At 44.4% G+C, this 23,778-nt stretch overlaps 1 protein-coding gene across 1 annotated transcript in view; it reads left to right on the top strand.

The window, feature by feature from the left end:
* The first annotated feature begins 923 nt into the window (after positions 1-923).
* The window catches only part of A2ML1 (alpha-2-macroglobulin like 1), a 54,878-nt gene continuing 32,023 nt past the window's right edge, over positions 924-23,778 (top strand). The window contains exons 1-12 of the mRNA XM_025402129.1: positions 924-1,165; positions 1,637-1,820; positions 2,212-2,374; positions 10,041-10,093; positions 14,871-14,891; positions 15,714-15,873; positions 16,148-16,232; positions 17,350-17,476; positions 18,239-18,353; positions 19,363-19,472; positions 21,504-21,671; positions 22,954-23,181. Coding sequence (XP_025257914.1) covers positions 1,104-1,165; positions 1,637-1,820; positions 2,212-2,374; positions 10,041-10,093; positions 14,871-14,891; positions 15,714-15,873; positions 16,148-16,232; positions 17,350-17,476; positions 18,239-18,353; positions 19,363-19,472; positions 21,504-21,671; positions 22,954-23,181 — 1,476 coding nt within the window. The 5' untranslated portion in view covers positions 924-1,103. The remainder of the gene's footprint in view (positions 1,166-1,636; positions 1,821-2,211; positions 2,375-10,040; positions 10,094-14,870; positions 14,892-15,713; positions 15,874-16,147; positions 16,233-17,349; positions 17,477-18,238; positions 18,354-19,362; positions 19,473-21,503; positions 21,672-22,953; positions 23,182-23,778) is intronic.

Below are 23,778 nucleotides of genomic sequence, written 5' to 3'. Positions count from 1 at the left end.
AAGTCAAGGCTGCAGTGGGTTGAGATTATGCCACTGTACTCCAGCCCAGGTGACAAAGTGAGACTCTACCTCAAAAAAATAAAAAAACACAAAATAAAAGACAAAAAAGAAAGAACAGTGTGAAAAAACTCAGTGTAGATACATTTGTGCATACATGCATGCTGGCCTTTTTTTCCTCATTAAGAAACATTTGCAGAGTAAGAGTTGCTGAGTCAAAGAATATGCAAATCTTAAAGGCTTTGATGTGTATTACGAAATTGCCGTGAGAAAGGTTATCCACATTCTGTTTTCTCTAGGACTGTATGTGTTCCTGTTTCCATACAGTCACAATAATACTGAGTAGTATTAACTTTTTTTTTTTTTTTTTTTGGAGACAGAGTCTCACTGTGTCACCCAGGTTGGAGTGCATGATCTTGGCTCACTGCAACCTCCACCTCCCGGGTTCAAGTGATTCTCCTGTCTCAGCCTCCCAAGCAGTTGGGACTATAGGCAACCACCACTATGCCCAGGTTTTTTTTTTTTTTTTTTTTTTTTTTTAAATTTTCAGTAGAGACAGGTTTCACTATGTTGACCAGGCTGGTCTTGAACTCTTAACCTCATGATCCGCCCACCTGAACCTCCCAAAGTGCTGGGATTACAGGCGTGAGCCACCGTGACCGGCCAAGTTTATTGCTTTTCTATTGATACTGTTCTCATACCCGTGTTCCCAACTACACCTTAATTGAATAATAAAAGAAAATAAGGACATTAAATGAGAACAGGAATTGGAATGAAACCAGAAAAAAAGGGAGGAGTTCAAACTATGTTCTGAGAGCTTTACCATTATGAATACTCAGCTCTGGTTTTCCCCCAAAACTGGCTGAACCAGTACAGATGTTCCAGGGAGAAACAACTTTAAAGAAGTGAATAGTGGCCCTACCCTGGTCCACCACCTAAGCCAGCGGTTAGAGAAGGAGGAACACAGTCCTCCTGTGTCCCAGGTGCCAGGAGGTGATTGACTACAGCATCAGTCATCGCTGCACACCCTACCTGGAGTTAGTATATAAAGCTACGCAGAGCGGATCTCTGGTCCCGACCCTGGAAAATCTGTCTCACCCACAAAGATGTGGGCTCATCTCCTTCTAGGAATGTTGGCCCTATCGCCAGCCATTGCAGAAGAACTTCCGTGAGTGTTTGGTGTCAGAATTGGTTTATTAGGGCAGTGGCTTCTTTGCCGAACTTTCTCAAACATTTATATGGAGATGGGGAGATACACTTTGGTTTATCTTAATTTCCTCCTCCTTTTTTCTCTTCTTTGCTTCCACGGATCCTTTACCCAGAGAGGAAGGCTGAGGGATGAAGAGGAAGCCTTAAAAAAGAGAAATATTAAAATGTACCCTGTTTTCTGAAATAGGCCTGATTTCCTCCTTGGTGCTTTAGGCGTGTGTTCTCGGTGAGGGCCTCCTGATGGTAGAAGTTTAAGACTGTGCACTGCGTTGTTGTTTCTCTGCTTCTTGTAGAAAATGAGCTGCATAAGGAAGGCCGGGGCTTGATCTGTCTAATTCACTGCTACGTGCTGAGCGCTTAGGAGAGGACTTAATTTTTCCTGCCGTGAATGAATCATTACTGCCCTGAAATCCTTCTGTTCCTTTCATAGAAACTACCTGGTGACATTACCAGCCCAGCTAAACTTCCCCTCCGTTCAGAAGGTTTGTTTGGATCTGAGCCCTGGGTACTGTGATGTTAAATTCACAGTTACTCTGGAGACCAAGGACAAGACCCAGAAGTTGCTAGAACACTCTGGATTGAAGAAGAGGCACTTACATTGTATCTCCTTTCTTGTAAGCACAGACTCAGCCCTAACTCGAATCCCTTACTTGCCTGTTCTCCTTTGCTCTAACTCTAATCCCTTACTTGCCTATTCTTCTCCCTAGGCTCAATATAATCTACTTTAAGCATAATTTCTGTTTTCCTTTGCCACGGCCTCTACACCTATTTTTTCTCAACTTAACCTCAATCCCCGGCTATAACTCACCCACAATTTCCTTGACCTTGGATTTCTCCCTTTAGTTCCTGATCTTAATTCTTCCTCCTGGTAATTTGTTTTATGTCTCTGTCCTTGCTACCCCCATCTAACGCAACTCCTTCCTTTTACTCACTGTTGGGTTGAGACCAGTTGATTCTGTTCCCCCAATCCCTTACTCCGCCCCAAAAGTCTCCTTTCTTGGTCAGGTACCACCTCCTGCTGGTGGCACAGAAGAAGTGGCCACAATCCGGGTGTCAGGAGTTGGAAATAACATCAGCTTTGAGGAGAAGAAAAAGGTTCTAATTCAGAGACAGGGGAGTGGCACCTTTGTACAGACTGACAAACCTATCTACACCCCAGGGCAGCAAGGTAAGAATCACATATTTGGGGTTTGACTGAAAACTGGGGAAACCGCTGTGCACAGGGGTAAAGAGGGCATTTGTGGTTTGATAGGAGGCTTAAGAAACAAGGAGTGCAGAAGAGAGGAAAATCTGGGGGATTAAGTATTACAAGTGTTGAATACATGCTGCGTTACACAAGCAAGAGAAGTAGGTGGGGGTTGCTACTGTGTGTGTGTATCTAAATCAAAAGTACACATTTCTTCTGGAATAGAATTTGGCAAGTATGATTGGGTTGCTGGGCCTTGCAACAAGCTGCTTGTAAATGGCTAAGAGAGCACTGAGGGCATTTGGCTTGAGCTACTGGTTTTTTTTTTTTGTTTTTTTGTTTTTTTGTATTTGTTCATTCTTCCTTACAGGGGCACTTCATTCTGAGATTTCAAAGTCAGGCGCCCTGAAGAGAAACTATGTTTGGGTTTTTTTTTTTTTTTTTTTTTAATTTAAAATTTTTGTGGGTACATAGCTGGTGTATATATATTTATGGGATCGATGAGATATTTTGATACACACATGCAATGTGTAATCATTACATCAGGGTACACGTGTATCCATCACCTCAAGCATTTATCATTTCCTTGTATTACAAACACTCCAATTATACTCTTAGTAATTTTTAAATGTGCAATAAATTATTGTTGACTGTAGTCACCCTATTGTGCTAAAAACTACAAGATTTCTAGATCTTATTCATTCTATCTAACTATATTTTTGTACCCATTAACCATTCCCACCCCACCCCTCACCCTGCCCACCACTACTCTTCCCAGCATCTGGTAACTATCGTTCTGTTCTCTCTCTCTCTCTTTAAATTTTTTTTTTCCTTTTACCTTATTTTTTCCACACACTTGAAAATTATCATTCTCTTCTCTATCTCCAAGAGTTCAATTGTTTTAATTTTTAGCTCCCACAAATAAGTGAGAACATGCAAAATTTGTCTTTCTGTGTCTGGTTTATTTTACTTAACATAATGACCTCCTGTTCCATTCATGCTGTTGCAAAGGACGGGGTCTCATTCTTTTTTATGGGTGAATAGTACTCCATTATGTATGTGTACCACATTTTTAATACATTTTTTATCATCTGTTCATAGACACTTAGTTGCTTCCATATCTTGGCTATTGTGAAAACTGATGCAATAAACATGGGAGTGCAGACAGCTCTTTGATATACTGATTTCCTTTCTTTTGGATATATACTTAGCAGTGGGATTGCAGGATTATACAGAAGCTCTATTTTTAGTTTTTTTCAGAAACCTCCAAACTGTTCTCCATAGTGGTTGTCCTAATTTACATTCCTGTGTATGTGGGTTCTCTTTTCTCCGCATCCTCACCAGCATTTATTATTGTTTGTCTTTTGGAAAAAAGCCATTTTAACTGGGAAGAGATAATATCTCATTGTAGTTTTGATTTACATTTCTCTGACAGTCAATGATTTGAGCACCTTTTTTATATACCTGTTTGCCATTTGTATGTCGTCTTTTGAGAAATGTCTATTCAGATCTTTTTGCCCATTCTTTAATCTAATTACTAGATGTTTTCCCATAGAACTGTTTGAGCTCCTTATATATTCTAGTTGTTAATCCCTTGTCAGATGGGCAGTGTGCAAATATTTTCTTTCATTCTGTGGGTTGTCTCTTTGTTGATTGTTTCCTTTGCTGTGCAGAAGTTTTTTAACTTGATGTGATCCTGTTTGTCCATTTTTGCTTTGGTTTCCTGTGATCCTTGGGTATTACTCAAGAATTCTTTGCCCAGACCAATGTTCTGGAGTTTCCCCAAGGTTTTCTTATATTATAATAGTTTCATAGATTGAGGTATTAGATTTAAATCTTTCATCCATTTTGACTTGATTTTTCTATATGGAGAGAGATGAGGGTCTAGTTTCATTCTTCTGCATATGGATATCCAGTTTTCTCAGCACCATTTATTGAACAGCCTGTCCTTTCTCCAGTGTATACTCTTGTCACCTTTATCAAAAATGAGTTCACTGTAGACGTGTGGATTTGTTTCTGGGTTCTCTATTCTGTTCCAGTCGTCTATGTGTTTGTTTTTATTCCAGTACCATGCTGTTTTGGTTACTATAGCTTTGCAGTATAATTTGAAGTCACATAATGTGATTCTTCAAGTTTTGTTCTTTTTGTTCAGAATAGATTTGGCTATTTTAGGTCTTTTGTGGTTCCATAAAAATTTTACAATTTTTTTTTTTTTTTTTTTTTTTTGAGATGGAGTCTCGCTCTGTCCCCCAGGCTGGAGTGCAGTGGCCGGATCTGAGCTCGCTGCAAGCTCCACCTCCCAGGTTTACGCCATTCTCCTGCCTCAGCCTCCCGAGTAGCTGGGACTACAGGTGCCCGCCACCTCGCCCGGCTAGTTTTTTTGTATTTTTTAGTAGAGACGGGGTTTCACCGTGTTAGCCAGGATGGTCTCGATCTCCTGACCTGGTGATCTGCCCGTCTCGGCCTCCCAAAGTGCTGGGATTATAGGCTTGAGCCACCGCGCCCGGCCTTACAATTGTTTTTTACAATATTCCTAAAATTTAGGTTGTAGAATTTCGGTGAAGAATGTCATTGGTATTCTGATAGGGATTGCATTGAATCTGTAGATTGCCCTAGGTCGTATGGACTTTTAACAATATCAATTATTCCAATCCAGAAACATGAAATCTTTTTTCATGTTTTTGTGCATCCTCTTCCATTTCTTTCATCAGTATTTTATAGTTTTTATTGTTGAGATCTTTCACTTATTTGGTAAAGTTTATTCCTAGGTATTTTATATTATTTATAGCTATTGTAAATGGGATTATCTTTCTTAATTTATTTTGCAGATTGTTCCCTGTTGGCATATAGAAATGTTACTGAATGTTTTTTGTTTTTGAGACAGAGTCTCCCTCTGTTGCCCAGGCTCTGGAGTGCAGTGGTGGGATCACGGCTTACTGCAACCTCCGCCTCCTGGGTTCAAGCGATTCTTGTGCTTCAACATCCCGAGTAGCTGGGAGTACAGGGGTGTACCACCATGCCTGGCTAATTTTTGTTTTTGTTTGTTTTGTTTTTTTGAGATGGAGTCACATTCTGTTGCCCACGCTGGAATGTAATAAATGGCTGCTCACTGCAGCCTCTGCCTTCTGGGTTCAAGTGATTCTCCTGACTCAGCCTCCTGAGTAGCTGGGATTACAGGTGAGCACCACCATGCCTGGCTAATTTTTGTATTTTTAGTAGAGACAGGGTTTCGCCATGTTGGCCAGGCTGATCTCCAACTCCTGACCTCAAGTTATCCTCCCCACTCGGCCTCCCAGAGTGCTGGGATTACATGCGTAAGCCACCACGTCTATTGTTTTGCACTTTTAGGATTTTTTTTTTTTATTTTAAATTCCTTGATGTTTTGGAGTTTGATTATTAAACGTCTTGAGGTAGACTCATTTGGGTTAAATCTGCTTGGTGTTCTATAATCTTCTTGTACTTAATATTGATATCTTTCTCAGTTGGGCTTGGTGGCTCATGCTTGTAATCCCAGCACTTTGGGAGGCTGAGGTGGGGCCAAATCACCTGAGGTGAGTAGTTCGAGACCAGCCTGGCCAACATGGCAAAACCCCGTCTCTACTAAAAACACCAAATTAGCCAAGCATGGTGGCCCATGCCTGTAATCCCAGCTACTGGGGAGGCTGAGGCAGGAGAATCACTTGAACCAGGGAAGTGGAGGTCACAGTGAGCCAAGAGCACACTACTGCACTCCAGCCTGGGCAACAGAGCAAGACTATCTCAAATAATAATAATAATAATCTTTCTCTAGGTTTGGAAAGTTCTCTGTTATTTTCACTTTGAATAAACTTTCCATCTCATTTCTCTCTCTACTTCCTCTTTAAAGTCAATACCTCTTTTTTTTTTTTTTTTTTTGAGACGGAGTTTCACTCTTGTTCCCCAGGCTGGAGTGCAATGGCATGATCTCGGCTCACCGCAACCTCTGCCTCCCAGGTTCAAGTGATTCTCCTGCCTCAGCCTCCCAAGTAGCTGGGATTACAGGCCTGCACCACCATGCCTGGCTAATTTTGTATTTTTAGTAGAGACGGGGTTTCTCCATGTTGGCCAGGCTGGTCTTGAACTCCCAACCTCAGGTGATCCACCTGCCTCAGCTTTCCAAAGTGCTAGGATTACAGGTGTGAGTCACTGTGCCCGGCCAAAATTCAATACCTCTTAGATTTGCCCTTTTGAGGCTATTTTTATAGATCTTGTAGGCATGCTTCATTCCTTTTTCTTTTTTCTCCCATGACTGGGTATTTTTATTTGTTTTGTTTTGAAAAGGAGTTTCACTCTATCGCCCAGGATGGAGTACAGTGGCGCAATCTCAGCTCACTACAACCTCCGTCTCTTGGGTTCAAGCAATTCTCCTGCCTCAGCCTTCCAAGTAGCTGGGATTACAGACGCCCGACACCATGCCCAGCTAATTATTGTACTTTTAAGACAGGGTTTCACCATGTTGGCCAGGCTGGTCTCAAACTCCTAACCTCAGGTGATCCACCTGCCTTGCCTCTGCCTCCCAAAGTGCTGGGATTACACATGTAAGCCACCACACGCAGCCACATTTTTGTATTTTTAGTAGAGATAGGGTTTCACTATGTTGGCCAGATTGGTCTTTTTTTTTTTTTTTTGCTTTGCTTTTTGAGACAGGATCTCCCTCTGTCACCCAGGCTGGAGTGCAGTGGCACGATGTTGGTTCACTGCAACCTCCACCTCCCGGGATTCTCCTGCCTCAGCCTCCTGAGTAGCTAGGATTACAGATGCGTGCCACTATGGCCCAGCTAATTTTTGTATTTTTAGTAGAGATGGGGTTTTGAGGCCAGGTTGGTCTTGAACTCCTGACTTCAGGTAATCTGCCCGCCCTGGTCCCCCAAAGTGTTGGGATTACAGGTGTGAGTCACCAGGTGCAGCCTGACTGTATATTTCTAAAAGGCCTGTCTTCAAGCTTATTAATTCTTTCTTCTGCTTGATCTATTCTACTGTTAAGACACTCTAATGCGTTGGTCAGTATGTGAATTGATTTTTTTCAGCTCCACAATTTCTGCTAGATTTTTAAATATTATTTCAATCTCTTTGTTAAATTTATCTGATAGGATTCTGAATTCCTTCTCTGTGTTATCTAAAACTTTGTTGAGTTTCCTCAAAACAGCTATTTTGAATTCTTGATCTGAAAGATCGCTCTCTTTGTTTCTCCGAGATTGGTTGCTGGTGCCTTATTTAGTTCATCTGGTGAGGTAATTTTTTCCAAGATGGCCTTTTTTTTTTTTTTTTTTTTGAGACGGAGTCTCTCTCTGTCACCCAGGCTGGAGTGCAGTGGCGCGATCTCCGCTTACTGCAAGCTCCGCCTCCCGGGTTCATGCCATTCTCCTGCCTCAGCCTCCCATGTAGCTGGGACTACAGGCGCCCGCCACCGCACCCGGCTAGTTTTTTGTATTTTTTAGTAGAGATGGGGTTTCACTGTGTTAGCCAGGATGGTCTTGATCTCCTGACCTTGTGATCCGCCCATCTCGGCCTCCCAAAGTGCTGGGATTACAGGCTTGAGCCACCGCGCCCGGCCTCCAAGATGGTCTTGATGTGGATGTTCATTGGTGTCTGAGCATTGAAGAGTTAGGTATTTATTGTAGTCTTTGTATTCTGGACTTGTTTGTACCTGTCCCTCTTGGGCAGACTTTCCAGGTATTTGAAGTGCCCTGGGTGTTGCAATCTAAGTTTCTGGACTCTGCAGTGCATCTGCATTAGGGAGGACCCCATGCTCAGTATCTCTGTGGCTCTTGAAGGCTCATAGAGGTACCTCCTTGATGGTCTGGGATAAGATCTGGAAGAATTCCAGATTACCAAGTGGAGATTCTTGTTCTCTTCCCTTACTTTCTCCAAAACAAACAGAGTTTCTCTCTTTGTGCTGAGCTGCCTGGAGAGAGGGGTGACACAAGCACCCCTGTGGCCACCAGTATTGGGACTGCATTGGGTCATATCTGAAGCCAGCACTGTCCTGTGTCTCACCCAAGGCCTGTGGTAACCAGTACTTGGCTACTGCCTGTGTTTGCTCAAGGCCCTAGGGCTCTACCGTCAGCAGGTGACAAAGCCAGCCACGCTTGTTGTCCTCCCCTTCAGGGTGGTGAGTTCCCCATGACCCTGGGAAGGTCCAGAGATGTTATCTGCTAGCCAGGGCCTAGAGTCAGAAACCTGAGGAGTCTACCTGGTGTTCTATTCTACTGCAGCTGAGTTGACACCAAAGCCACAAGACAAAGTCCTTCCCACTCTTCCTTCCCCTTTCCACAGAGGAGTCTCTCCCTGTGGCCACCACTACTCCAGGCCCACGACGAGTACTGCCCGGATACTTCTAGTGTTCTCTCAAGGCTCAAGGGCTCTTAGTCAGCTGGTGGTGATGGTGCCTGGCCTGGGACTCTTTTTTCAGAGCAGTAAGCGCTCGTCTGACCAACAGCAGGTCCAGAAATGCCATCCAAGGGCCACGGCCTATAACTGGGGACCCCAAGGGCCTGCTTGGTACTCTACCCCACTGTGGCTGAGCTGCTACCTAAGCTACAAGCGAAGTCCCCTTGACTCTTCCCTCTCCTTTTCTCGAGTAGAAGGAGCCCCTCCCCATAGTCACCACAGCTGGGAACGTGCTGAACCACTGGAAGCCAGCATGTCTCTGAGTCTCACCCAAGGTCCATGACAAGTACCGCGCAGCTATCACTGCTGACTATTCGGAGCCCCAGGGGCTAATCAGACCTCAGCTCCCAACTGCTGGGACGGGCAATTCACCGCTGGCTGAGGCTGGTCTAAACGCTCCCTCCATGGACGGTGGCTGAGTTCTGCCCTGTGTGCTTTCCCCTGTGATGGAGCAGCACTGAGTTCCAATGCCAAGTCCCACAGTCACTGAAGTGCTCTCCCTCCCTCAAGTTCATCGATTCTGTCTCTGTGCCACACAGTCACTGCTGGGGGATGGGGGCGGGGGGTGTATCAGCAATTCAAGTGTGTCTTTTCTACCCTCTTCAGTGCCTCTTTCAGTGATATAAAGTTAAAACCAGGCAGTGTGATCACTCACCTGATTTTTGGTTCTTATGACGGTGCTGTTTTGTGTGGACAGTTGTTCAGTCTGGTGTTCCTGTGGGGGATGAGGAGGGTGGTCAGTGGAGGCTTCTATTCTGCCTCTTGCTCTGCCTCCTGAGCTCCAGGCCTGTGTTTGAGCTTTACCTCACTCTCAGAGTAGGTTTTGTAAAAAAGTAAAACCTGTTGGGGTTTTGCTGACTCAGAGCACGTGTGAGGAAGGAGGAGGGATGGAGGAAAGATTCTGAGCACGAGGCCAGGTGCGGTGGCTCACGCCTACAATCCCAGCACTTTGGGAGGCCAAAGGCAGGTGGATCACCTGAGGTCAGGAGTTCAAGACCAGCCTGACCAACATGGTGAAACCGTCTCTACAAAAATTAGCCGAGTGTGGTGGCGCCTGCCTGTGGTCCCAGCTACTCCGGAGGCTGGGGTGACCCCAGGAGTTTGAGGCTGCAGTGAGCCATGGTTGTGCCGCTGCACTCCAACCTGGGTGACAGAGTGAGACCCTGTTTCAAAAAAAAAAAAAAAGAAAATTCTGAGCCAGGAAACAGCCCCTTTGCTAACGATGTCTGTTCCCTTCCAGTGTATTTCCGCATTGTCACCATGGATAGCAACTTTGTTCCAGTGAATGACAAGGTGAGTTGGGAGGAGGAAAGGGAGTGGTGCAAACTGAGAGAATAGGGAAAAGGATGAGAGATTCTCTCCAAGGCGGAAGTCCTCTCAGCCTGGGTTTGGCAAGGCGAGGCCCTCTGGGTTGGAGACTGCTGTGCGTGTGGGACTGGAAGTGCTGGACTAGCCTCAGCAAGCTAGCCTAAATCAGCCTAGGAATAAGCAGAGGTAACCAGTTCTCAGCTTCAGTATCTACACATCAATCAGGTTCTTGAGAGATGGTTACTCTCCTTGTCATTTTATTTTATTTATTTGTTTATTTAGAGACAGAGTCTCGCTCTGTGGTCCAGGCTGGAGTGCAGTGGCGTGACCTCAGCTCACTATAACCTCCGCATCCTGGGTTCAAGCAATTCTCCTGCCTCAGCCTCCTGGGTAGCTGGGATTACAGGCACGCGCCACCACGCCTGGCTAATTTTTGTATTTTTAGTAAAAACAGGGTTACACCATGTTGGCCAGGCTGGTCTCAAACTCCTGACCTCAAGTGTTCCACCCACCTCGGCCTCCCAAAGTGCTGGGATTACAGACAAGAGCTGTAGCTCAGCCTCCTTTCATTTTAAGAGTTTTCACAAACTTCAAGAGCTTCTCTTCAGGACTGAAAAAAGTTTTTTTTGTTTTGTTTTGTTTTTGTTTTTGTTTTTTAAGGCAAAAAGGAGAATGTCCGCTTCCCCTCTGTTTCTATGAGGCAAAATAATTTACAAAATAGGTAATTATCTTAAGGCAACATTAAATAAATATATGCCAAAGGTTAAAAGGTAGCAACATTTAGCGAATATTTGACTTTTCCTTGGACTCCCCATCCCTGGAATCATAAGCCTTTTAATAGGTTTGATCTCAAGTTGGAACACGTGTCATTTCTACATGCTTCTGAGATACTTATCTCCCAGACACCCTGCTTTCTTTAGTAATGCCCTAACACGCTACTCTCTTTCCCAATATAGATTTCCTTTTAGTTCCTTCTTCCCATCACCTGTAGCTTTTCTTTTGTAGGAGTTCAGTATAATGTTGAGTACTTATTTCTTACTTTTTTTTTTTTTTTTTTTAACATTTTAAGACAAGGTCTCATTCTGTCGCCTAGGCTGGAGTGCAGTGGCACAGTCATGGCTCACTGCAGCTTTGACTCTGCCCCGGGTTCAAGTAATCTTCCCACCTCAGTCTCCCCAGTAGCTGGGACCACAAGTGTGCACTACCACACCTGGCTAATTATTTTATTTTTTGTAGAGATGGGGGTCTCACCTTCTTGCCCAGGCTGGTCTTGAATTCCTGGGCTCTCTCTCTTCAGTCTCCCAAAGTGTTGGGATTATAGGCCTGAGCCACCGCACCTGGTCTGAGTACTTATTTCTTAACAGACTGTTTTCTCTAGAGCTGCAACAAGGAAGTGCCGGGTTCAACGTGTGGCCGGCAGCAGCACTATTTTAGACTCACTTACCCTCAGGGTTGATCTCATTCACTACCCCTGTTACGATATATTTCCTTTGCTCAAATGATGCGGGATTACTTCCAGGTGTTCTGATTTCCGTAGTTAGGCTCTCTTTCTCTTGTAAAATTATTCCTTCCTCCCCGCTCTATTTCTCTAGCCAAGCCCTCCCTCCAAATTCAGTTGAAACACCGAGAGTAACAAAAGGAATTTTACCAAGAAAGCTAGAATAAAAATTGTGTTTTTGTAACCACCCAATGGGTTCACCTTGCCTGCTGCTTAGACAGAGCCGATTTATCAAGACAGGGGAATTGCAATGAAGAAAGAGTAACTCACGCAGAGCCAGCTGTGCGGGAGACTGGGGTTTCATTGTTACTTACATCAGTCTCCCTGAGCATTTGGAAATCAGAGTTTTTAAAGATAATTTGGCAGGTAGGGGCTTGGGAAGTGGGGAGTGCTGATTGGTCAGGTTGGAGATGGAGTCACAGATGGTCGAAGTGAGGTTTTCTTGCTGTCTTCCTCCTCCCGGGCGGGATGGCAGAACTGGTTGAGCCAGATTACTGGTCTGGGTGATGTCAGCTGATCCACTGAATGCAGGGTCTGAAAACATCTCAGGCACTGATTTTAGGTTTTACAATAGTGATACTATCCCCAGGAGCAATTTGAGGACGTTCAGACTCTTGGAGCCAGAGGCTGCATGACCCCTAAACTGTAATTTCTAATCTTGTAGCTAATTTGTTAGCCCTGCAAAGACAGACTGGTCCCCAGGCAAGAAGGGGGTCTTACTGGGAAAGGGCTGTTATCAATTTTGTTTCCGAGTCAAACCATGAACTGAATTCCTTCCCAAAGTTAGTTTGGGCTACACCCAGGAATCCACAAGGACAGCTTCAAAGTTGGAAGCAAGATGGAGTTGGTTAGGTCTGACTTCTTTCACTTTCATAATTTCCTCAGTTATAATTTTGCAAAGGCGGCTTCAGTTCCTCCCTTTGGGTTTTATAATACCTTAATCTTAAGGTGTGGGCTATGAAGATGGGAAAAGCCTGTCGATTGCTCTGGCTTCTTCCTGCTGAGAGGGGGCATAGTGGGGGTACCTAAGGTGAGACGAGTGGAACCGCTTAGAAGCAAGATAGTGTCGGTTAGGTCTGATTCCTTTCACTGTCATAATTTCCTCAGATTTAGTTTTGCAAAGTCAGTTTCATTTACACAGCACAATATTTTATCCCCAAACAAGTAAAGTAAGCCTGATATTAACTAACCCTGTCTACCTTGATTGCTATACTCAGTTATTCAGAAACTCCAGGCAACTTCCAGTCGAAAATGCTATTTTCCTTTTTTTTTTTTTTTTTTTTTTGGGAGACGGAGTTTCGCTGTGTTGCCCAGGCTGGAGTGCAGTAGCGGGATCTCAGCTCACTGCAACCTCCACCTCCTGGGTTCAAAGGATTCTCCCGCCTCAGCCTTCCAAGTAGTTGGGTTTACAGGAACGTACCATCACATCTGGCTAATTTTGTATTTTTAGTAGAAATGTGGTTTTACCATGTTGGCCAGGCTGGTTTCAAACTCCTGACCTCACGTGATCTGCCCACCTCAATCCCAAAGTGCTGGGATTACAGGCATGAGCCACCATGACTGGTCTCAGAAATGCTACTTTCCTCGTGAAACACTTATTTTCTTCCAGAGCCTATTTCTGGCCAACTGATGTCTTTCCTGATTCTTGATCCCTGTGTGAGAAAAGTACTTTGTTATCTAAGTGTTTTTTGTTGTTGTTGTTTTGTATTTTGTGTTTGAGTCACTTTGTCGCCCAGGCTGGCGTGCAGTGGCATGATCTCGGTTCAATCAACCTCCACTATCCGGATTCAAGTAATTCTCCTGCCTCAGCCTCCGGAGTAGCTGGAGTTACAGGCGTGTGCCACCATGTCCGGCTAATTTTTGTATTTTTAGTAGAGATGGGGTTTCACCATGTTGGCCAGGCTGGTCTTGAACTCCTGACCTCAAGTGATCCACCCTCCTCAGCCTCCCAAAGTTCTGGGATTACAGGTGTGAGCCACAGTGCCTGGCCTAAAGAAGTGTTTTTGTTTGTTTGTTTGTTTGTTTTGTTTTGACTTTATGGAAATCTATAAGAATCTTAGTGATATTCTCCTCCTGATGTTTACATAGCCCAGGTTTGTGGAAGTCCTAGTTCATTTTGATCCTTATATCTCCTTATTTTTTGACTTTTTTTTTTTTTTGAAGAATTGCCATTATCCCTAATATCAAGGCTCATAATTGTATTTAGTGGTTCAGCTCTTCACTGGTTGGCATCACATGGTACTTGGCCCAAGAATAAAAAATCAAGCACTGTCTTGATTTCATTCTCTTCTTTCCAAGTTAGATCCAAACTGGTCTTCTCTTTTGAATACCTTTGCACTCTCTCTGAGTCCCTCTCCTGCTATTCACTAAATTCCAGCTTTCAATCTCACGCATCTTTTTAGCAACTACTGTCTTGAGGAAACTGTTACATGATTCTCCAATGGAACTATTACAAACAATTTTAAAAATAATTATCTGCAATGCTTGAAAGTAAGGTTCCTGGGCTGGGCATAGTGGCTCAGCCTGTAATCCCAGCACTTTGGGAGGCCAAGGCAGGCAGATCGCCTGAGGTCAGGAGTTCGAGACCAGCCTGGCCAACATGGTGAAACCCCATCTCTACTAAAAAAAATACAAAAATTAGCCAGGTGTGGTGGTGGGCACCTGTAATCCCAGCTACTCAGGAGGCTGAGGCGGGAGAATTCTTTGAACCCGGGAGGCAGAGCTTGCAGTGAGCCAAGATCGCGCCACTGCACTCCAGCCTGGGTGTCACAGCAAGATTCCATCTCAAAAAAAAAAAAAAAAGGAAAGAAAGAAAGAAAAGAAAGTAAGATTCCTGCCCACAAGCATTTGGATGGTAAAGGAAGAGGCCAGGAGATGGTTGGCTACCAAGAAGAGGTTTAAACATTGAGGAACCTCCTGGTGCTAATACTTCTTTTAGGGCTTTTTTTTTTTTTTGTGCAAGAGCTCAGTCACAGGGCACTGAGACTGGTCTGATGCTCCAGTTCTTCAGATCTTTTGGAGACTGGCAATTCCTTTGAGATTCCTGCCCCCGCTCTTCCCCTCCTCCTGCCTTGTTTCCCTCCCGAGAAGTCTGTGCCCCCATTGTTATTCTTTTCAGGGCACAAAAGAGCCATTTAGAAAGGAAGAAATGAAGAAATGGGCAAGAGGGAAATGAAGAATTCTTTGTGAACTTTTGCTTTCAGCAAACTTACTCTTATTGCTGTCACCCTTCTTTAACCCGCATTATCTGGTTTTCCTTTTCAGTACTCCATGGTGGAACTACAGGTAAGTGGAAGTTTCTTTCTCTTCTCTGTCAGTTGTGGAAGAGGAAGAATGAGAATTTGGTGGTAAACCTTGAAGACAGAAGCAACTCTGAGATCTTGGCCCAGAGCCCCATGACTGCCCAGCACCGAGCACTCACATCCACCTAAGTTGTGCCTGTTCTCTTGCCTCTGCCCTCCTGGTCTCTCACAACTACATTTCAGTAGACAAGGACACCAGCCTCTGTAATGACTACACCACTCTCTAATTCCCCTAACTTCTCTGTGCCCAGCCAACTTAACCAGGCTTGGTTCTGTTCTCCCCTTAGTCTAAGGTGACAGCCCTTGCCATAGGCATTCTCAATAGGTACATGATAACATAAACACCTGTGAGAAGTGTTTTAAAGGAAAGGATCTAGAGGACGATTTCTCCACAATATCTCCTCCATTTTTCCATTCAATCACCCATTTTTTAGGTATCTTACAATCAATTTCCTCAGCCTTGTCCCCTAATAGGGACCAGAAACAGAGTAAACATTCTTTGTAAATGACATCCCGGGTCCTACTTTCTAAAACTGGAGATAACACTTTAGAGGACTCAGTGTGATCATTAAAATCCACAAAATTTCCTCCCAAATGGGGGCTGGATCTATAGAAATATTTACCTCATTCAGTCATAAAGAAAGTTATAAATAACATAGGGAGCTACTCTTCCTGGACACAGATCACAGGGGTCTTGAGCAATGGGTGGGGTTCTTTACCTGCCTTTTGCTTCTTTACCTGCATTTTGCAGTATAGAGTGGGAAGTGAACAGGTAGGCACATCATGCAGTTTCTCTGTTGGACAGGATCCAAACAGCAACAGGATTGCACAGTGGCTGGAAGTGGCACCTGAGCAAGGCATTGTAGACCTGTCCTTCCAACTGGCACCAGAGGCAATGCTGGGCACCTACACTGTGGCAGTGGCTGAGGGCAAGACCTTTGGCACTTTCAGTGTGGAGGAATATGGTAGGTGGGGGAATGGACAAGCCAAAGTACTGGGCATAATCTCATCTTAAAATCAGCAAAGGTAGAGTAAAATCCTATCTGGGAAAGGATTATTTATTCATTTTTGAATCGATGCTAAACCAGCTAATTACTTCAGGAGAATTCTACCTAAATAATGCCTCCTTCATTAGATCCATTAATTTAATTTTCACTGTGTTTATACCCCTCTGCTCACTGCCTATCTGACTGCGTCCTCCTCCAATTCTTTTTCCATTTCTCCTTTTACTCTCTTCAGTGCTGCCGAAGTTTAAGGTGGAAGTGGTGGAACCCAAGGAGTTATCAACGGTGCAGGAATCTTTCTTAGTAAAAATTTGTTGTAGGTAAGAGCAGAAGCTTGAGATCTGGTGGAGATTAAAGATGCATCAAGAGATGTGATGAGGGAATTACATGGGGAAAGGGATTATTGGGGGGCCAAAACTTGGGGTATTTTATATTATTCAGAGTCATGACTTATCCCAGAACTTTTTTTTTTTTTTTTTTTTTGAGACAGAGTTTCGCTCTTGTCGTCCAGGCTGGAGTGCAATCGCGTGATCTCCTCTCACTGCAACCTCCGCCTCCCGGGTTCAGGTGATTCTCCTGCCTCAGCCTCTTGAGTAGGTGGGATTACAGGCACGTGCCACCATGCCTGGCTAATGTTTGAATTTTTAGTAGAGACGGGGTTTTGCTATGTTGGCCAGGCTGGTCTCGAACTCCTGACCTCAGGTGATCCACCCTCCTCGGCCTCCGAAAGTGCTAGGATTACAGGCGTGAGCCACCGCGCCCAGCCAATAGAGTATTTTATAGTTGTGTTTCTGCTCTTTTTTCCCCACTGCTCACTCAGACAGTATTGATTTAGTCTTTACAAGACACAATATTGAATCCCATAGATAAATAGGGATCAGGAGAAAGAAAGATACTGTTTTCATCCTTAGGATGGTGCTAATTGTGGAGTGGATCTACTCTAAAACTGAGTAAAGGAGGGAAGGAAAAGAGGACTAGAAAAGGTAGGATTATCAGAGCTGTCTTTCTTTCTTTTTTTTTTTTTTTTTTTTTTTTGAGACAGAGTCTCACTCTGTCACCCAGGCTGGAGTGCAGTGGGGCGATCTCGGCTCACTGCAACCTCCATTTCCTGGGTTCAAGTGATTCTCCTGCCTCATCCTCCTAGAGAAGCTGGGATTCAGGTATGAGCCACCATGCCCAGCAAATTTTTGTATTTTTAGTAGAGACAGGGTCTTGCCGTGTTGCCTAGGCTGGTCTTGAACTCCTGGCCTCAAGTGATCCACCTGCCTCAGCCTCCCAAAGTTTTGGGATTACAGGCATGAGCCACCACACTGGCCTGGATTGTCAGAGCTTTCTTTCAGAGGCTGGAGTGTGAGAAGAGAGACGTGGTGTTCGGAGGAAGAGCCGGATCTCGAGTGGAATTTCCCAACTCTGACCCCTCATGCTTTTCTTGGTTAGGTACACCTATGGAAAGCCCATGCTAGGGGCAGTGCAGGTATCGGTGTGTCAGAAGGCACATACTTACTGGTATCGACAGGTGGAACGGGAGCAGCTACCTGACAAATGCAAGAACTTCTCTGGACAGGTGAGTAAATGACAGGTAAAAAAGGAACCTATTGGCCGGGCGTGATGGCTCAAGCCTGTTCTCCTGGCACTTTGGGAGGCCGAGGCAGGCGGATCACGAGGTCAGGAGTTTGAGACCAGCCTGACCAATATGGTGAAACCCCATCTCTACTAAAAATTCAAAAAATTAGCTGGGCATGGTGGCATGCGCCTGTAATCCCAGCTACTCGGAGGCTGAGAGAGGAGAATCGCTTGAACCTGGGAGGCGGAGGTTGCAATGAGCTGAGATGGCGCCACTGCACTCCAGCCTGGGTGACAAAGCGAGACTCTGCCCCTCCCACCCCCTCCCCCCAAAAAAGAACCTCTCCACATGTCCTAAAGAGTAAGAAAGCAACAATCTAGAAAAGTGGTAAACAGCCCAAAGTAGAAATCATTTCCCAGAATTATTATCCCAGTTCCAAAGAACAAAGCAGCGATCTTTATCCTCAACAGGGAGTTTTTTAGAGTCTGCCTTGGAACCAAGAAATTTACCTAAACCCCTGTAAGATACAATTTTCCAGTTTTGAAGTCATTTCTTTTTCCCTTTCCCAAATCTTGAAGCTTCAAAGTCATTTCATGATTATCTATGTGCAAGTGTGTAGTTCATGTTGGAGGAGAGTTTTTCTATATTAGAAACTAAAGTGTGGAGATGAGAAATTATTTCCTTCTACAGAACGTTATAAAATGGACGTAGAGATTATATTCCTCATCTGCTCTCTATCTCTGTCTCTGATCGCCTCACTAGACTGACAAAACAGGATGCTTCTCAGCACCTGTGGACATGGCCACCTTTGACCTCATTGGATATGCGTACAACCATCAAATCAACATTGTGGCTACTGTTGTGGAGGAAGGGACAGGTAAGTAGGGTACTCCTTGGCTCATTAAGAAAAGTGAAAGAGGCTGGGCGTGGTGGCTCAAGCCTGTAATCCCAGCACTTTGGGAGGCCGAGGTGGGCAGATCACAAGGTCAGGAGTTCTAGACCAGCTTGGCCAATACGGTGAAACCCCATCTCTAATAAAAATACAAAAATTAGGCCGGGTGCGGTGGCTCAAGCCTGTAATCCCAGGACTTTGGGAGGCCGAGACGGGCGGATCACTAGGTCAGGAGATCGAGACCATCTTGGCTAACACGGTGAAACCCCGTCTCTATTAAAAAATACAAAAAACTAGCCGGGCGTGGTGGCGGGCGCCTGTAGTCCCAGCTACTCCGGAGGCTGAGGCAGGAGAATGGCGTGAACCTGTGAGGTGGAGCTTGCAGTGAGCTGAGATCCGGCTACTGCACTCCAGCCTGGGCGACAGAGCGAGACTCCATCTCAAAACAAACAAACAAAAAAAACAAAAACAAAACAAAAAAACCCCAAAAATTAGCCGGAAGTGGTGGCGGACGCCTGTAGTCCCAGCTACTCAGGAGGCTGAGGCAGGAGAATCACTTGAACCCAGGAGGCAGAGGTTGTAGTGAGTCGAGATCAGGCCACTGCACTCCAGCCTAGGAGACAGAGCGACACTGTCTCAAAAAAAAAAAAAAAAAGAAAAGAAAAAGAAAAAAGAAAAGAAAAGCGAAAGAAAAAGGGCTGGTCCCAGGGACAGATAATTACTCCAAGGATACAAGACCTCCCCTCTTGAGTGTTTGGGTGGTACCTTGTTCCTGGTTCCCAGTCAAGGGCAAATGCCTGATCCCATCTTGCCGTCGATAAGAAATACTACATACTTCTCCAAAAGACTGGGGAGGCGAAGTTGGTTTGGATCTTTGGCCAGAAATACATTCAACTTCATCCCTCTGCCGCCATTCTCTCAGAGACTTGACATTAAACACGAAGATGAGACTATCAGGTGCCTAGATCTTTATACGTCTGGTTTCCCTCTGCAGGCGTGGAGGCCAATGCCACTCAGAATATCTACATTTCTCCACAAATGGGATCAATGACCTTTGAAGACACCAGCAATTTTTACCATCCCAATTTCCCCTTCAGTGGGAAGGTATGTTAAAACTTTTCTCTACAGAGACAAAAAAAAATGTGTAACCATCTACCTTACCTCCTTCCTGCAGCCATAGCCACATAGCTAACTTAGCGCTGTTCCAAGTACTTTACGCGTATTCACTTTAATCTTTACAATAATGCAATGAGGCAGACACTATATTGGCCCCATTTTATGGGTAACGAGACAGGTAACAGAGGCTAAGTGATTTTTCCAAGGTTATCAGCAAATAGGTGGGAACTATGACCAAATCCAGGAAGCCTGCCTCCGGGGTATATACTCTCCACTCCCTGTGCTGTGCTGCCCCTAATCCCATAGGAGAAGCACCTTGAATATTAATGCCAGTTTAGGGGTCTTTCTAATGCCAGGGGCTGATCTTCTAATGTCTAAATCTTTGTATTTAAGAGCTGCAGGGTTTCTAAAGAAATCGTCCAGCCTGGTCTCCTGCATCTCGGCAAGGTTAATATGAAATTTTCCTTGACAGCCATGTATAGCTCTTTAAGCAGTTTTCTTTTTATTTCTGGTTTTTTTTTTTTGGTTTTGTTTTATTTTTGTTTTTGTTTTTGTTTTGAGACAGAGTTTCGCTCTTGTTGCCCAGGCTGGAGGTGCAATGGCATGATCTCTGTTCACCGCAACCTCCACCTCCCAGGTTCAAGCGATTATCCAGCCTCCACCTCCCAAGTAGCTGGGATTTCAGGCACGTAATTTTGTATTTTAGTAGAGATGGGGTTTCTCCATGTTGGTCAGGCTGGTCTCGGACTCCCAGCCTCAGGTGATCTGCCTACCTGGGCCTCCCAAAGTGCTGGGATTACAGGAGTGAGCCACTTTGTCCTATCAGCAATTTTCTTTAGAGATTTTTAAATTCCTGGCAGGGTGTGGTGGCTCACGTCTGTAGTCCTAGCACTTTGGGAGGCTGAGGCGGGCAGATCACTTGAGGCCAAGAGTTCAAGACCAGCCTGGCCAACATGGCGAAACCCTGTCTCTACCAAAAATACAAAAATTAGCCAGGCATGGTGGCGCATGTCTGTAATCCCAGCTACTTGGGAATCTGAGGTACGAGAGTTGCTTGAACCCAGGAGGCAGAGGGTGCAGTGAGCTAAGATCATGCCATGCTCTCCAGCCTGGGCGACAGAGTGAGACTGTCTCAAAAAAAAAAATAAATAAATAAATAAATAAATAAATTTTCTTTGTTAGTGTTTTCTTTCTGATATCTAACTGAATTTCCCCCTCATTCAGCTTATCTTTCTTTACTTCCTGTACAACTGGTCCACACAGTAATATTGCACATATAGAGATGCATTTATTCCTCAGTTATCATTTCTCCAGACCAAGGATGGGTGCAAATTATTTCTAGAGCCTAAGGATTACACAATTTGGGAGGGTAGGGGATTCTCTTTAAGAAAAAGAAAGCAAAATAGGCTGGGCACAATGGCTCATGCCTGTAATCCCAGCACTTTGGGAGGCCGAGGTGGGTGGATCACGAGCTGGCCAACATGTTGAAACCCTGTCTCTACTAAAACTACAAAAATTAGCTGGGTGTGGTGGTGCATGCCTGTAGTTCCAGCTACTTGGGAGGCTGATGCAGGAGAATTGCTTGAACCCGGGAGGTAGAGGTTGCAGTGAGCCGAGATCGTCCCACTGCACTCCAGCCTTGGCGACAGAGGGAGACTCCATCTCAAAAAAAGAAAGGAAGGAAGGAGAGAAAAAACAAACCAAAAACAGTGTGCAGAAAGTTTGAAGGAGCCTGTGCAAACGAACAGCCCTAAAGTTTCATTAGCCACCGGGCAAATCTAGCTCTGCCCTGGGCTATTACTTCTGTTTGTTTTTCACTTCTTCACAGATCCTAGTTCAAAAGCTAGAATCACATTTATCTTTTTCAGGACTCTTCCCTGAAATGTATTCTTAGAAATTCTGTTACTACTTTTAGTGCCAAAACCGCAATTAGTTTGCACCAACCTAATATTCCACTTCACTTCATGCTCAAGTTTACTCCAAACCTAATTCTAATCCCTAATGACGTTTGTCCTTCAGATAAGAGTTAGGGGCCATGATGACTCCCTCCTCAAGAACCATCTAGTGTTTCTGGTGATTTATGGCACAAACGGAACCTTCAACCAGACCCTGGTTACCGACAACAATGGCCTGGCTCCCTTTACGGTGGATACATCCAGTTGGAATGGGGCAGATGTTTCTCTGGAGGTAAGCATGGATGGAGGACCAGCTTCCTAGAAAGTAAGGCTTCCCTGAAGGAAAACTTCAGAATTTTCCTGTTTCCTATCCTCCCCTCTGCTTGGAATTACATCTCTCTCACTGACAAGTCCTGCTCCCCCGTTGACAAAAAGTTTTCCTTAGATTCTTTCTGTTTTTAATATCAATCAGATAAATAGCCCTTACTTAGATGAAAACTACTATTTCTATTATTACATCTTTTAACTTACCCCCACTCTATCTGATCCTATCTATATATGAAGTTAGAGTAGGGAGGAAAAGGTGACTCAGTCTTTCTCTTTCTCTTTCCCCTTCCCTTCCCCTCATTACTTAATAAAAACAGCAAACAAGAGAACTCTACATTCTAGATAACTTATAAGTGTTAATTATGAACTGCCACAACAATGCTTCTTATCAAACAGCTAAAAACTTCAGTATCATGCAACACAAAGCATTCACTGCTTGTGCATCTGGGGCACTCAGTCAGGCAGCTCTGCTGATTTCGATTTCCAGACCTCTCTGCAGATCGGCTGGCCGTAGGCTGGTGTTCCACATACCTCTCATGCAGGAGCCAGCTAGCCCGGGTATATTCTTATGGCAGTGATGAGGTGCAAGTGCAAAAGCTGATGTTCAGGGCTTTTTCAAACCTGTATACATTGCATATGTTAACATCCCATTCCCAACAAACCACACAGTGGGCCCACAGTCAGACTAGGAGGGTACTGGAAGACTACAGGCTAACGGATGTTGATCTTGAAGGGTGCAGGGTATGTGTGAGGAATTGGAGCCATTAATGAGATCGTTCAACCACAGGATTTAAGCAGACATATACTAGTTGCCTTGTGGCTAATTTGACTATTTCTTTACTCTAGGCATCACTCAATTACTCAAAAATAGTTATTTTTCAATCTTAGTATCTTCTGTACCTAGTTTTCTTATCCCTGAAATACAATCTTTGATTTCTATATTATCTAAGTCATGTTCATCTATCCCAGGAGTATCTGTGAAGATACATCACCCACAATTTCCCCTCACTTAGTAACTATAGTTCAGCCCTTGTGTCACTCTCCTACATACCAAAATATTGCTGCACACTACTACGTTTATGGATTCTTTATCCATCCTTGGCTGGACTGCTAAGGAAATACCCACATGCCATTTTCGGGCAGTGAAGATTTAAGAGAAAGTGCTCTATTTGAAAAGCGTAACAAGTCCATGGGGTTTCTATGGTTGGGGTGCATGCTAAAATTCTCTCTCTCTCTTTCACTCTCAGGGAAGGTTTCAAATGGAAGACTTAGTATATAATCCGGAACAAGTGCCACGTTACTACCAAAATGCCTACCTGCACCTGCGACCCTTCTACAACACAACCCACAGCTTCCTTGGCATCCACCGGCTCAACGGCCCCTTGAAATGTGGCCAGCCCCAGGAAGTGCTGGTGGATTATTACATCGACCCGGCTGATGCAAGCCCTGACCAAGAGATCAGCTTCTCCTACTATGTGAGGCCAGGAAACGGGGATGGGTGAAAGTATGCTGGGAAGGAAGGAGAATGAGAAGAGCCAGCCAGAGAGGGTACCTAGGCTGTCTGAATTGCAGATGCACATCGAATTAAAAACAATTTTAAAGCCACACTAAAAAAGTAAAAGAACAGTTGACATTAATTTTAAATATATTTTTTATTTAACCCATTATATCCAAAATACTAACATTTTAACATGAAAGCCATATACAAAGTTTTAATAGATATTTTACATTCTTGCTTCAACTGAGTCTTTGAAACTCGGTATGTGTTTTACACTTAAAGCGTATCTCAGTTTGGACTGAGCACATTTCAAGTATTTAATATTCCCATGTGAGATATGAGATACTGTATGGCCCAGTATAGGTGTAAGAGATGGAAAGCATTGGGGGGAAAAAAGAGATTCTGAGCAGGAACACAGGAAGATTGTGTGGGAAAACAAAATGAGGAATTACCTGAGAAAATAGTGCTGGCCAGGACAAAAAAAAAAAAAGTGGGTGGTTGGGAGGGAGCGTGGGGAGGGCATGGGACTCAGGATATTTTTTTTTTTTTTTTTTTGAGATGGGGTCTCGCTCTG

Source organism: Theropithecus gelada, chromosome 11 (assembly GCF_003255815.1).
Source record: "Theropithecus gelada isolate Dixy chromosome 11, Tgel_1.0, whole genome shotgun sequence".
Classification (NCBI taxonomy): domain Eukaryota; kingdom Metazoa; phylum Chordata; class Mammalia; order Primates; family Cercopithecidae; genus Theropithecus; species Theropithecus gelada.
The sequence above is the reverse complement of the archived record's forward strand: the minus strand, read 5'-3'. Positions and strand labels throughout refer to the sequence as shown.